This window comes from Peromyscus leucopus, chromosome 14, assembly GCF_004664715.2.
Source record: "Peromyscus leucopus breed LL Stock chromosome 14, UCI_PerLeu_2.1, whole genome shotgun sequence".
Taxonomy (NCBI): domain Eukaryota; kingdom Metazoa; phylum Chordata; class Mammalia; order Rodentia; family Cricetidae; genus Peromyscus; species Peromyscus leucopus.
Window position 1 is genome coordinate 67385336 of NC_051075.1, and position 14092 is coordinate 67399427.

The following is a 14092-nucleotide window of genomic DNA, read 5'->3' on the forward strand; positions in this document are numbered from 1 at the left end:
ATTAAATACTGGAGATGCTCACACAGTTCTAAATATAATAAAAAAAAATGTTGAAGGCACTACCTCAGGAGCTGAGGCAGCAGGATGGTGAGCTCAGGAGATATCCTATCTCATGTACATAAAAATAAATAAATACAAAAGCCACACAGAATTATCCAATTCAAATGGATAGACTACACAATGTGCAACCATAGCAACACATCCTTTAAAATCATCACAGTTATTCACTTACTGTGTGTAGAGGGGTTGCACATACTGCAGAGCAAGTGTGTAGGCTAGAGGACAATTTGTAGGAGTTGACTCTTTCCTAACATGTGAGGTCTGGGGATTGAACTCAGGTCTTCTGGCTTGGCATCAAGTGCCTTTTCCCACTGAGCTATAGCACTGGTCTGATACTATTCTTTAAAATAATAACAATAATAACTATTAAGCAAATATGGGAGGAAATGTCAATCCAATTAATAATTGAAAAATGTAAACTAAGCACACAAGACACTATGTTCACCTAATTTTGTAACAATAATTTTGTAACAATTTGTCAAGATGCAGAGCAACACCTACCCTCCTTCCTGAACTGTGGAAGTTGAAAGGTATGAGTACCGACTAATGGCCCCAGTACATGGTAACAAGAATGGTAAAAATATTCCCACTTCTTAGAATTTGCCCCTAGAAAATAGTGTAAAGCAAGGGAAAAGCTGCCAAATTAGACCCAATAATAAAATATTACCTGAAATAATATACAACTATGAGAGGAATGTAAAGTTAATAATAAAGTGAAAACAAGGCAGACAGAAATGCTTGACTGGTCAGGCAGTGATGGCGCATACCTTTAATTCCAGCACTCGAGAGGCAGAGGCAGGCAGATCTCTGAGCTCAAGGCCAACCTGGGCTACAGAGAGATTCCAGGACAGCCAGGGACATATAGAGAAACCCTGTCTCAAAAAACCCAGGGAAGAAACTGCTCTACTGTTTAGAAGGCAAAGGCATTACAACATGCACAGAAGTGAACACAGTGACCGCTCCTCTCTGGTTACTGGACTTTGCTGGAGTTCTAAGAATGTTGTGGAGTAGGTGTCCAGGCAGTGAGAGGTCAGGCTCAAAATCAGAGGTGCAAGAGCAGAGGCTGGCCGTTCCATCTCCGAACATTTCATAAGGAAGTATTCAAGTACTGGCCTGTGTTCTCAGCTAGAGTCAAGTGATGAAGCGAGAGCAAGGGGGCCATTGTCTCTTGACTGTCCCCCATTTTGGAAGCCACTTCAGTGGCCTGGGCCCTCAACCCAAGCCTGTCTTTCTCAGCAGCAGCACCTCCTTGGATTCAAGACACACAGTGATCTTAATGTGACCCAGCTCTGGACCCATCACTCAGCTACGCCACTCACGGTAGCTGTCAGAACTCAAGCCAGGACCCACATGTGGTCTCTGAGCAGCCAAATGAGAAGGACTCTGGGCTGGCTCTGCAATCCCTGGTGTTTCTTCTTGGAACTTTAACACTAAAGTGGTCACGAACAGTTACAGGTGCCTTGCAATTTAGCTTCAGCTTCTTTTCCAAAATTGGGCATGAAGAAATGAACTGTCAGCAGAAGGTAGAGTTCCACCCTGGCCCTGCTCCTGCTCCTGATCTAGAATGCTATACCAGCTGGCCAGGTGGTGTATGCAAAGCCCGGAGACAGGATGACTTCATGTGCCAAAAGCAGGGCTTGGGTCAGGACAGCAAGGATGAGGTCATCTTTATCCACACCACTGCACCACCAGAAGTGCCTTCCAGAGCAGAACACTTCATTTACTGTTGGCATGCTGCCACTATCTAAACATAAACTAATCACAGCACCCCATGTCACTCTTAAGGCTATTTGCTCATATTTGATTAGTCTGGTCAACTTATGTTACAGCCAGTATTTGCTATATTTTATTCTCTTTCAGAAAACAAACTATCAGAGAACATCATTGGTCCATAGCTCTATAACCCTTACTTGACAAGGACAATCCTAAACGAACACTGAACACACAGCTTTCACTGACTCATCTCCCTTAGCCCCGCCTCCACATTTAAGGCCAGCACCCAGCATGCTATCTGGTATAGCACTGTCCCTACGAAGCCTGGATAACAAAGCTTTTGAAATTAGACAACTCCAGTCCCACTAGTTCTGCTATGAAAACAGAAAGATGAAGCACAAGAAATAAATGAGCAGGCCAAGGTCCATCTGGGTGTGAAGAACAATCCAGAACCCAGGAGCAGGAAGAGCAGGATTCAGTACAGACGGGGGAATCACATGACCCTGAAAGGATACTTCATAAACTTGTCTCTACATTCCTAACAAGACAATGTGCTTGTAATATTTCAGATTTTCATCTAAACAATTGCAACTTTTAAAAGTTGTAATGAACATTTGCTGTGTGCTAACAATGCACTGGGAAATACTATATGGCAGTTATTGAGGCTATTTATAGATGAGGCTCCTGAACACAGACAGGCTAGGTGATAGGCCTCAAAGTTCCACAGCTAAATGGAGTCTTGACCAAGATTCCAGCACCAACTCACTCCACTGGACTGCTCTGCTGCCTCTCACAGCTTAAGCTGGCAGACTCAAGAGGAAGGCAGATGGCCCCCTTTCTGAAGGGCCACTCACTACCCTCTGCACAGCTCCTCCATGGGTGAACAAAAAGACCAACTCCAGGGAGAGTCAGAGAATGGCAGGACCTCAGATTTGGAAAAACATTAGCCACTACACTACAATAACCTCAAGAGTCCTCCCAAAACTTTACTTTTGTTAATGAATGAACTTAAGAGCCAATGCTCATAAATAAAATGCCAATAAATTCTGGAAAACAGCAGCTTCCTCCCCTCAGAGTGGCAGGAGAGGCCACCAGACACTGCCTCTGCCCAGTGACCGGTAACGCAAAAAATTGCACCAGATTTTCTTCCTAGGACGGCCCAAAGGGAAGGCAGGCACTATTTGTCCCAGGCTTGCCAAGGCTTTTACTCCTTTCAGAGTCAATTTTTGTTTTCACCCCAGCATAACTCTTTAAAAGTTCAAAATCAAGTCAACTGAGTTCAAGTTTTAAAAACAAATAAGGTCTATGAATCCCTGAACTTCCACGAAGCCCAGTTTCTAGACTGACCAACATAAAATGTCTTGAGTACCTACTGCAATCAAAACAGATGTTTGGCTCAGTCAACCTCTCTCTTTGCTCAAGTATGGGCAGGTCCAAAGTTTACATAAAAGAAACGCTACTGGAAATGAATTTCCTTGATGTCCAGCTGAAGAACTCAGCAGTAACCAGGGAGTTATTCCAACAGGCAGTAGATCCCATCTGCCACTTCCTGTGTCGTTGCAGACACATGGGATAGATGAATCCCTTTCTCCTTGTCAGGGAAGGGCAGCTCCAAAGTGGACAACTGGACAGTAAGCTGAGAAATAAAGGTCTCTGAGCGAGCCAAGACACAGTCAGAAGCAGAGCTCAGCTGGGATGAACGGAGTTCTCCACAGCCACATGATGGCCATGGCAGGCCAGCAAGGGGAGGAACACAGACTTCAAACTCAGCCTGCATGATCATTTCCCTGACAATCAATGATAACAACAACAAAATTCAGTCCTCACAGAACCTTCTGAGGGAACAGCACATCGGCCAGAGAGCCATATCAACCTGAACTCCCCAACACTGTCTTACGGCCACGGCTAGTTAAGTCAAATGATTCTCCACAGTTCCCATCTACTCCTCAGTTTCTGCAATTCTCATCCCTGACCCCTTCTCTGGCCCCTTCCCTGATTCCTTCTCTGGCCCCATCCTTGACCCCTTCTCTAGCCCACTCCTGATTCCATCCCTGACTGAATCCCTGATCCCTTCCCTAGTCCCTCCTGGCTCCATCCCTGACCCCATCCAGCCTCCAGCCTCCTCTGCTCACTCAGTCTCTGCTTGTATGACATTCTTGTCAATTGTCATTTTCCTTCCCCTGACACAGACCAAAACACTTGACTGCTAGGGTCTCCCTGGACAGTCTCAGCAGACAAACAGTCTGCTCCACACAGACTAGTGAAGTCCCTGGCAGGCCTCTGCCATACTATCAAGGTAAAGCTGTCTGAACTTCAGCTGAACACCTACTGGTACAAAGATCATGCAAAGATGTATGAATCTTAACACAGGGAAACAAGTGCAATTGGCCAATTTCAGTGTGCCAGAGGTATGGACTGCCCATATTGTCATACCTGCATATACACACCCACCCACTTATTTTCATAGGTACCACACCTGTGACCATTTTCTCCCTAACATTCAGGAATGCAAGCAGAGCTTGCACACAGAGGCAGACAAGCCAAAGGTGTTCCAGAGGTAGGCTACACCTGCCCTCAGTCAGATTTGGGTGCACAGTGGGGGTAGAATAGCAGCTGGAACAGACACATGGTTCTTACTTACCCTTTCTATCTCCTGGAGGTACAGGAGTGCGATGTCCCCAGCTTTCTCATAGCAGGTGATGACATCCTGTTCCCGGTCCACATGGAGATTACTGGTTGAGGATGAGACAGGCAGCTTCTCTAAACAAAGTCCTAAGAGCAAAGCAAACACACAGCAACTGGATGAGGTGGTTTTCATGAGCCTTAATTATAGGGATCGCTCTAGAGGACCAGAAAATGGTCTGTGCTATAAGAGGCTATCAGAAGTGGCCTCTCCATCCCTGCTCCTTTCCTTGAGACAGGGTCTCACTATGTAGAACTAAGTGGTCTGGAACTCCCTAAGTAGACCAAGCTGGCCTTGAACTCACAAAGACCCACTTACCTCTTCCCTGCCTCTCAATTAATACCACACCCTGACTGTCCTTTCTCTTAAAGACAAGTGGAACTTCAAAATGAAGAACCAGAAGAAACACTTACAGTTGCAGAAGGGACCATTCACAATACACAGCGGTCTATTTCAGCTTGATACTCAGTTTGAACTTGAGAGGGCCCTTCACCATGAGCTCTTTCAGTCCTGAAGAATATGATGGTCATTTTTTATGTCAGCATGACCAGGCAATGGGGCGCTAGGACATTTGGACAAGCATTCTGGGTGTGTCTGTAGGGTGTTCCTGGATGAAATTTAAACTGAGTGTGGGGGCCCACAGAGACAGCATAGTGTGGCCTTACTTCATCTTGACTCAAGGTCAGAGAGTCCGAGCTTGTTTTGCCCTTCAAGGATGAATAACAGGATGTTTTGCCAAAGGCATGGTTACCAGATGTCTTGCAAATTAAGGAGGTGTTTACACTTGTTTGTACTTTGAACAATGATGTCACTGAGGGGGGCGTCTTTTGCCCCCTTTGCTTTAGGTATAAAAAGGCCCTGAGACATAAACTCAGGGCGACTGTGGTATTGACTCAGAGCCCTCCAAATGCTATTCTATGTCTCTATTTTTCATATCTATTATTTCTTAATGCTCACTCCTCCATTCAAGACTGTTCAATAGTTGGGCAGGACCCGGCAATTGAGTAAGCCTGTTGCCTTCCCTAAGTGGGCAGGCCTCATCTAGTCACCTGAGTAGAACAGGACAACAGCTAGGACAGAGAAAAGCATGGCCCTCTCCTGCCTGAACAGCAGCACTGGCTCCCCTTGGCCCAGGCCCTGCTGGCTCTCATACTGAAACCTGTGCCACTGGGTCTTTGGGTTCCCAGGCCTTCAGACTGGACTGGAAGTACACCAGCAGCTCCCTTGGGGTTATAGCAGTCAACTAAATGTCTTACCTCCTAATGACCCTGTCCCAGGAGGTTCCTGATGATTACAAAGACTCTCACTCAATGATGCCCAAAGCTCTTCAACAATTTTTAAAAATAAGCAAACCTGGCAGCTCTTGTTTAGATTTTAAGTGTCCCCAAAGGCCTTTATGTTAAAGGCATGACCCCAGAGTGGTGCTACTGGGGAGATGTGGAGCCTTTTAAGAGGTGGCAGCTAGTAGAAAGTCTTTGGGTCAATGGGGCATGCCTTGGAATAAGTTTTCAATGCCCTGAGGGAGCATTACTTAGAAACTAGGGAAATCTTACCACATTCAGATTAATACTCAGGCCTAAGAGCTTAGGAGTAATTAGAACACATGGCTCATTTCTTAGTTCTGGACTAAAAGAAAACCCAGAACACCGTCTGGAGGCATTTTTCTCATAGATGGGGCAAACAACTCTTTACCAGGGTAGAGCTCTGGGTTGAGATGTACAAAAGCATGAAAGGCTGAAAAATGGCAACGTGAGGATGGGCAGACATTTCGTGACCCCAGTGCCCACCAATCTTCAACTGGCCTAGAGAAATCAGACTCAGTTTTTAGCCACCAAGAGGCAGAGGGAGAAGACATGGTAGGGGATGGTGTGGCAGACTTTACAATTTCTGCTGCCTCAACTGCCTATGACATGATGTACACTCCAGCTCATTTAAAAGTCTGAGAGTGTTTGGAATTGGAAGAGGCAGATAGTTCTCTTGTAGAGCTGAGGAAGTGGAGACCCATGATGATAAGGAAAGTGACTGGTCCCAAACCAGAAAGATAACAAGTCTTTAGCCTCCTGGCTGACATACATCATGTTAGGTACTAATATTCAAAGTGGACTCCACTCAATGTCTTTTCATGGCTTGCTAGCTCATTTCTTTGTCTTGCTAACTAATACTCCACTTACCTACCCATCTACTGAATAGTTTGCTTGATTGCTTAGTTTTGGCTATTGGAGAAGTTATAAACATGTAGGACATTTTTTTTTTTTTGGACATAAGTTTCAATTCAATTTAGTAAATACCAAGATGTGCAACTTCTAGGTCACATGACTCTGTTGAAGCTATAGTCTTGGAAGAAACCACCCCACACTGCTGCTCGTCTTTTGACTCAGATCAAGAGTCTCGCTGTTTTCCAAGGTGACAGCACTGCTCCGCTCAGAGCAGGATTGAACAAGCTCCTGCTGCTCTGCTTGTGCCCAGCACTGGTGTTGTTGGCTTTGGGGGTTAGCCAGTCTGATAGGCGCACAGTGGAATCTCACTCTTGTAGTAATCTACACTTCTCTGATGACTTGTATCAGTGCTTTCTCATGCTTATTTGCCGCCTGCATATTTGAAGTGCTACCTAGTTAATTTTTTTTGCTCTTTTTCAATGGGTGTATTTAGGGATTTCCAGTGTTGAGTTTTAAGTATTCTCTGTATGTTTCAAATGAAAGCTCTTTATCATAAATATTTATTTTGTAATTTTTTTTCAAAATCTATGACTTCTGAAATAGAGTGTATCATAAATATGTTCATCTGTGTGTAGGTGAGCATGCATGTGTTGGGGTGGGCAGAGTTCAACATTGGGTGTCTTTTTCTATCTCTCCACATCACTTTTTGAGACAGGGTTTCTCACTGGACCTGGAGCTTGCCAATTCAGGTAGACTGGCAGGCCAGCAAGCCCTAGGGACCCTCCTATCTCAAGCTCCCCAGTGCTGAAATTGTAAGCACTTGCCAGGCTTTTAGATGAGGCTCGGGCTCTGAACTGCATGCACTTACCAGCCCTCCAAGCCAAACACTTCTCTTTCCACTCTTCTTCTGGCATCTTTCACACATTAAACTTCATTAAATTCCAATTTTATCAACGTTTTTCTTTCATTACTTGCACATTAGATATTATAACTAAACCTCATTAGTAAATACAAAGTTACCTAGTTTTCTCCTGTGTTATCTTCTAGGAGTTTCATAGCTTTGCATTTTACTTTAATACTTCTGATCTATTTTGACATAATACTTGAGGTCTATGACTGAGTTTTTATCCTTAATTTTTCTTCATCTCTATTCAGTGGTCCTGGCATTGTTTGTTAAAGACTATCCTTTCTGGGGCTGGAGAGATGGCTCAGTGGTTAAGAGCACCAGCTGTTCTTCCAGAGGTCCTGAGTTCAATTCCCAGCAACCACATGATGTCTCACAACCATCTATAATAGGATATGATGCCCTCTTCTGGCATGCAGAACACTCATACATAAAATAACAATAAAAAAAAAGACTATCCTTTCTATATTAAGTTGCCTTTGCTCCTTGTCAAAGCTTAGTTTACTCAGTTGAATGGATCTATCTTTTAGCTCTGCTCTGTTCTACTGACTTACCTGTCTGTTCTTTTTTTTTTTTTTTTTTTTTTTTTTTGGTTTTTCGAGACAGGGTTTCTCTGTGTAGCTTTGCGCCTTTCCTGGAACTCACTTGGTAGCCCAGGCTGGCCTCGAACTCACAGAGATCTGCTGGGATTAAAGGCGTGCACCACCACCGCCCGGCTTACCTGTCTGTTCTTTTACCAATATTATTCTGTCGCAATCACTACATACCATTCTGATATGACTAGTGAGGTGTCAAATACACGAGATAAAATTTGCCTGTTTTATGTATTCAAAAAATTTTAAGTAAATTCACAGACTTGTGTAAGTGTCATCATAATTTGTGGTGGTTTGAATAGGAATGGCTCCCATAGACCCATGTGTTTGAATGCTTGACCCATAGAGAGTGGCGCTGTTAGGAGGTGTGGCCTTGTTGGAGGAAGTGTGGCCTTGTTGGAGGAAGGGCTTTGAGGTATTCTATGCTCAAGCTATGCCCAGAGTGGCATACAGTCTTTCCCTGCAGCCTGCGGATCCAGATGCAGAACTCTCAGCTCCTTCGCTAGCACCGTATCTGCCTGCATGATGCCATGACGATTATGGACTAAACCTTTAAACAGTAAGCCAGCCCCAATTAAATGTTTATAAGAACTGCTATGGTCGTGGCGTCTCTTCACATCAATAGAAACCCTAACTAAGACAAAATTCAAGTTTAGAATAGTCTCCTCATCCTCAAATGCTGCTTCCTGCTAAGCTAGTCAGTTCCCAGGCCTGCCCTCAGCTTTAGACTAGCATCAATCTATTGTCTCCACAGTTTACTCCTTCTGGACACTTCATGCAAATGAAGTCACATATGTGGCCTTTGGGGGTTGATTTCTTGGAATGCATGCTTCCCAGGCTTGTCCAGGTTACACCAAGTTTTAGTACTCTTTTCATGGTACTTCTCGTCTCATAGTATTTCTTTTCATTGCTCCAATAGTTGCATTTTCTATGCAACTGCCCATTACAGAGGTGCAGGTATGAGTATTCATGGACAATTTTCCTGTAGAGAAATGCTTTTAATACTCTTTGGCTGATACCTAGGGGTGGAATTGTTGGATCACATGACAAGTTTCTTTTTAACTTTTTATTGCCAAACTGTTTTTTCTAAACTAGATTCAGCTTTCTGCATCTGGCCAGCAGTGTATAAGGGTCCTGTCTCCACAGAGCTGGCATTGCTACTGTCTCCTTTTAAACAGCATCCCCTGGAGTGCAGGAAAATGCATCTCATTGTGTTTAGAGTCATATTTCCATGATCACTGACTCTAACCATCCATTTGTTCTGTGCCTATTTGTTATCTACACATCTTCTTTAGTCAACTGCCTGTTAAAATGTTTAACCCACTTACATGGTTGCTAATTTTCCTACGGACTTGACAGTTTTTTGTATATTTTAGATACAGATGTTCATATTTGTGATTTGGAAATATTTCTATTTCATGAATTCCTCTTCTCCTTTTTATTTAATTTTAATTTTTTTATTTATTTTTTTTTATGTTTTTACTTTTTTTTTTTTTTTTTTTTGGGTTTTTCCGAGACAGGGTTTCTCTTGTGTAGCTTTGCACCTCTCCTGGAACTCACTTGGTAGACCAGGCTGGCCTCGAACTCACAGAGATCCGCCTGCCTCTGCCTCCCGAGTGCTGGGATTAAAGGCGTGCGCCACCACCGCCCGGCTTGTTTTTACATTTTTTTAAGAGGACACTTGCCCTGGATGGAGAGATCAACCACAAGCCACCTGGTACCATGAGGCCCAGGTGCAAGGGGGACATTTTTTAAATAGAAGAAATCAACTTTGATGAAATCCAATGTATCCATGTTCTCTTTTTTTTTTTTTTTTTTTTGAGACAGGGTTTCTCTGTGTAGCTTTGCGCCTTTCCTGGAGCTCACTTGGTAGCCCAGGCTGGCCTTGAACTCACAGAGATCCGCCTGGCTCTGCCTCCCGAGTGCTGGAATTAAAGGCGTGCGCCACCAACTCCCGGCTCCATGTTCTCTTTAACTGGGCTGAGTTTGGGCTAACGAGGCTTTGCGTTACATGTTCTTCTAGAATTGGAACACAGAGTGTGACCCACACTGCCGTCATTTTCACACATACTGCAAGGTACAGACTGGACTGACCTTTTTGCAAATAGACCCTCAGCTCTCTAACTGCACATAACTGAAGATTTTCCTTCCCTGATGAAACACACTTCTTAGGAAAATCATATGGACACCAACGGGTATATCTCCAGACTGTCCTCTGTTACAGCCATCTGTCTATGCTCCCACCACTGCCTGGTGAGTTCCGGCACACTCCCAGCTAGGAGAACTGAAGGCTGCTCACAGGACTCCAGAGCTCCGGAGAGGAGAACGCCAAGTCAGAGCCTGTTCTTTCCTGAACTCTTCCCTCCAAGCCTTCTACCTTTATTGATTTTAGTCTGTGTCTTTTTGTGTAATAAGCAGTAAGCATGAATAAACTTTCTCAAGTGTGAGCATTTGTACTGCAATCAGTGGCTGAAGATAGTCTTGAGTAACACTGACAGGCTGTGGAGAACATTGAATTCTTCTAACTTTGTCACAATGTGTTTCTGACCTAGAATACATCTTCTAAGTTTTTTGCTAGAAGAGACTGTATTCTGTTGTAAGGTGGAATGCCATACAAAGGTCAGTTGGATCAAGTCAACACACTGTGTTCCTGGGCTTCTTTCTATAACTTTCTGCTCTGTCTTCTTGCTTTACATTTATTGAAACTGGCGTATGAGTTGAGCATAACTGTGCATCTGCCCATTTCTCTGAAGATTTTTCAGTTTTTCTTCATGCATTTTAAACTCTGCTACTGGGTATATTAACTTTAGAATTGTTATTATATCCCTTAATAGACTTCTACTAATGGATTTCTTTGCTTCAACACCACCTCTGCCCATGTTTATCTGGCTCCTCCAATTCTCATTTGGTTAGTGTAACCACAGCACATTTCTCATCCCCTTTCCTCTCAATCTCCTGTGTCATTATTTTAAAAAATACTTTCTATAGTCAACACTCTAATGATCTCTCAGTTTTAGTGTTTGGAATATTTACATTTAGCCAAACATGGTGACACAGGTCCATGATCCCAGTACTCTGCAGACCGAGGATCATGTATTTGAGGCCAGCCTAGGGTACACAGTGAAAAACCAACCAACCAAATCCCCACAGTGACATTTACTGATATTTCTATTTATCCCACGTGCCCTGTTCTGTTTCTTTCCCCTCTTTTTCTGCCCTCTATTTAGCCAGCATTATTTATCTACCTGTTAACTTACTAGCAAAAATGATGTCTGTTGCTTTCGGTTTTAATCTTCTATGATCTGTTTCAAATGACTTCACACACTGTGAACAACCCTTATAACTGCATGCTTTCACCTGTCCCCTTAGAGCTAATATTTGTATGAAGTGGTCAATTGTATTTTAGAGAAACTTCCTCTTCTATCGTCAGCAATACAGTTGGGCTCTTCTGTGCCAAACATTCATTTGTGTTGATCCACATTTTCTCGGGTGTCTTTTCTTCTGCCCAAGTAGTCCCTTTAATGTATTTGGTGGGACAGCCCTCCTCCGCTGACTTCTTAGCTGCATCATGTCTGGGAGATTTATCTTCATCTTTGGAGTTGTTTCACTAGGAAGGGAACTCAAGGCTGGTGGTTTGCTTCCCCCCAGTCCTCCTCTAAGGCTGCTGCTCCACCGACTTCTCGTGTCCATATTTCCTGAAAAGAATTCTGCTCCTCACCCTCGTGTTTGTTCATTATATGGGTCTCTTTCTGGCTTTATCACTGGCTGGGAACAGTTTGTATTATGAAGTACTTGGACTTCACTGAGTTCCTAGAACCGAGTGTTTATAGTTTTATAAAAACTAAAAAGTGGTTAGCCATTATTTCTTCAAAAATGTGTATGTTGGCTGAGGGGATGGTTCAGTGGGTAAAATACCTGCCATGATCCTGAGTTCAGATGCCCAGAACAGAAATGTGGTACCACTCACCTGTAGTCTCAGCACTCCTAAGGAGAGACAGGAAGCAGAGACAGAGAAGCCCAAGTCTGCGGGCCAGCTCATGGTATACACAGTGGGAAAACAAGAGACGGAGCCTCACAGCAGGCAAGAAACAACACCCAAGGCTGTCTCAAACTTCTACATGTGCCCTGCAGTAAGCACATGCCTGCAGCCACACATATGACAACACACAGGTCCCACATACACAAAGATAAAAACACAATTTTTATGTTCCCTGTTTCCTTTCCTAGGTGACTTTAATTACATGTATATCAAGTTACCTAGCATTGTCATACAGTTCAGTTATAGTCTAGTTTGATCTCTTGTTGTGTAAAAGGCACCCTGACCAAAAGCAACTTAGGAGAGTAAAGCATCTTTTAGGCCTAAACCTCCATGCCACAGTCCATCACTGAGGGCAGTCAGGGCAGGAGCTCAGGCAGGAACTGGAAGGGAAACCATGCAGGAATGCTGCTTGCTTGTTTGCCCCACTCTTACTTAGCTTTCCTACACAGCCCAGGACCACCTGCCAGGGGAAGGTGCCACCCACGGTAGGCTGGGCCCTTCTATATCAATTATCAACTAAGACAATCCCCACAGACGCGCCCACAGGCCAATCTGATCTGAGTAATCCCTCAATCGTCCCTTCTTAGGTGACTATGGGCTGTGTCAAATTGACAGTTCTAACTAGAACAAGGGCTAAACTCTATCATCTTTCCACTTAGAAAATTTCCCTCTTTAATTTTAAATGTTTTTTACCTCTTTGTTTCCAAATTCACTCATCTTTTCTTTTACAGTATCTACTCTGCATAAAATCACATCCACTGAGTCGGGTGGTAGTGGTGCACACCTTTAATTCCAGCACTCGGGAGGCAGAGGCAGGTGGATCTCTGTGAGTTCGAGGCCAGCCTGGTCTACAGAGTGAGTTCCAGGACAGCCAGAGCTATACAGAAAGACCATGTCTTGGAAAAACCAAAACAGGACAGATTCCTCATTTACCACAATAGCCCCAGAACTACTCCAAAGCAAGTGAGCAAGTACTTGGTTACAGCTTTGGAATGTTCTTTAAACACTCACTAGCACAAAATTAAAATTGACCAGGAAAAAAAAGATAAATTGTTTCACAGTCTGCTCTTTTCTTGGATAAGAAACAACCAGACAACGTGAGAGCTGAAATTAATTCAATAATTAATTAATTAATTAATAAGAGCTGTTTAATACAAGGAAAACCAATCCCCCAGAATATATTAAGAGGTCAAGAACACTTGGCTCCACTGGTTGACATCGTGTTCCTGTAGGCTAAGCTCTGACCGCTAATACCTGTGGCAATGACCAAGCTGTTCAGGCCAAGGCCGCTGAGTCAAAGAAATACCAAATCTGTTCAATACAACCTGATTATTCTTATGTTTTACTAGGTTCCAAAATGCCAAAGCCAGTTCTCTAGGTCTACAAGCAACAGTCACACATGGCTAGTACGGACATTTAAAGCAGCTCCACCACCTACCCTCTGCGGCAGAGGAGATGCAATGCTTTGGGTGGGATCATGATCTAAATATCCAGTTTCTAACATTTAAGGTCTGGGCTGCATGAGTCTATAGTAAGGAGTCTCCCCTGGCCTTGCAGAAGGCCCTCATGGTGTCGGACTAGTGGTTGCTCCTCTTTCCCCCAACACCATACCTTTCATCCTACACGCACTGGACATGCAAGGGCAGAATCCTAACAGCATACCAAATCAATTCCAGAATACTTAGTGCTCTGTCCAAAGCTGGACCTCTGGACTGACACATGAATTTTCAGGTGCCAGAGTCACATCAGCACTGTCTGAGAGGTGAAGTCCTGAGATCAGGGCCCAAATCGGCTCCCATTAGAATTAGATGACGTCTGTCAGTTTAGCAGTCGGTCTCAGCAGTGTTTTTAGTGACTTTCTTTTTTCCCCCTAGAGAAATGCATAATCAAAAGGGGGGGGGGTGTCAGACTTGCTAAATAGCTTCTATGATGCCAACGCCTCTG

At 43.8% G+C, this 14092-nt stretch overlaps 1 protein-coding gene across 7 annotated transcripts in view; it reads right to left on the bottom strand.

Annotated features, from left to right (window-relative positions):
- Window positions 1-14092, bottom strand: part of Ttc7b (tetratricopeptide repeat domain 7B) — a 218271-nt gene that overhangs the window by 154273 nt on the left and 49906 nt on the right. For all 7 annotated transcript variants that reach the window (XM_028886638.2, XM_028886640.1, XM_028886634.2 and 4 more), the window contains one exon: window positions 4415-4545. In XM_028886638.2, coding sequence (XP_028742471.1) covers window positions 4415-4545 — 131 coding nt within the window. The remainder of the gene's footprint in view (window positions 1-4414; window positions 4546-14092) is intronic.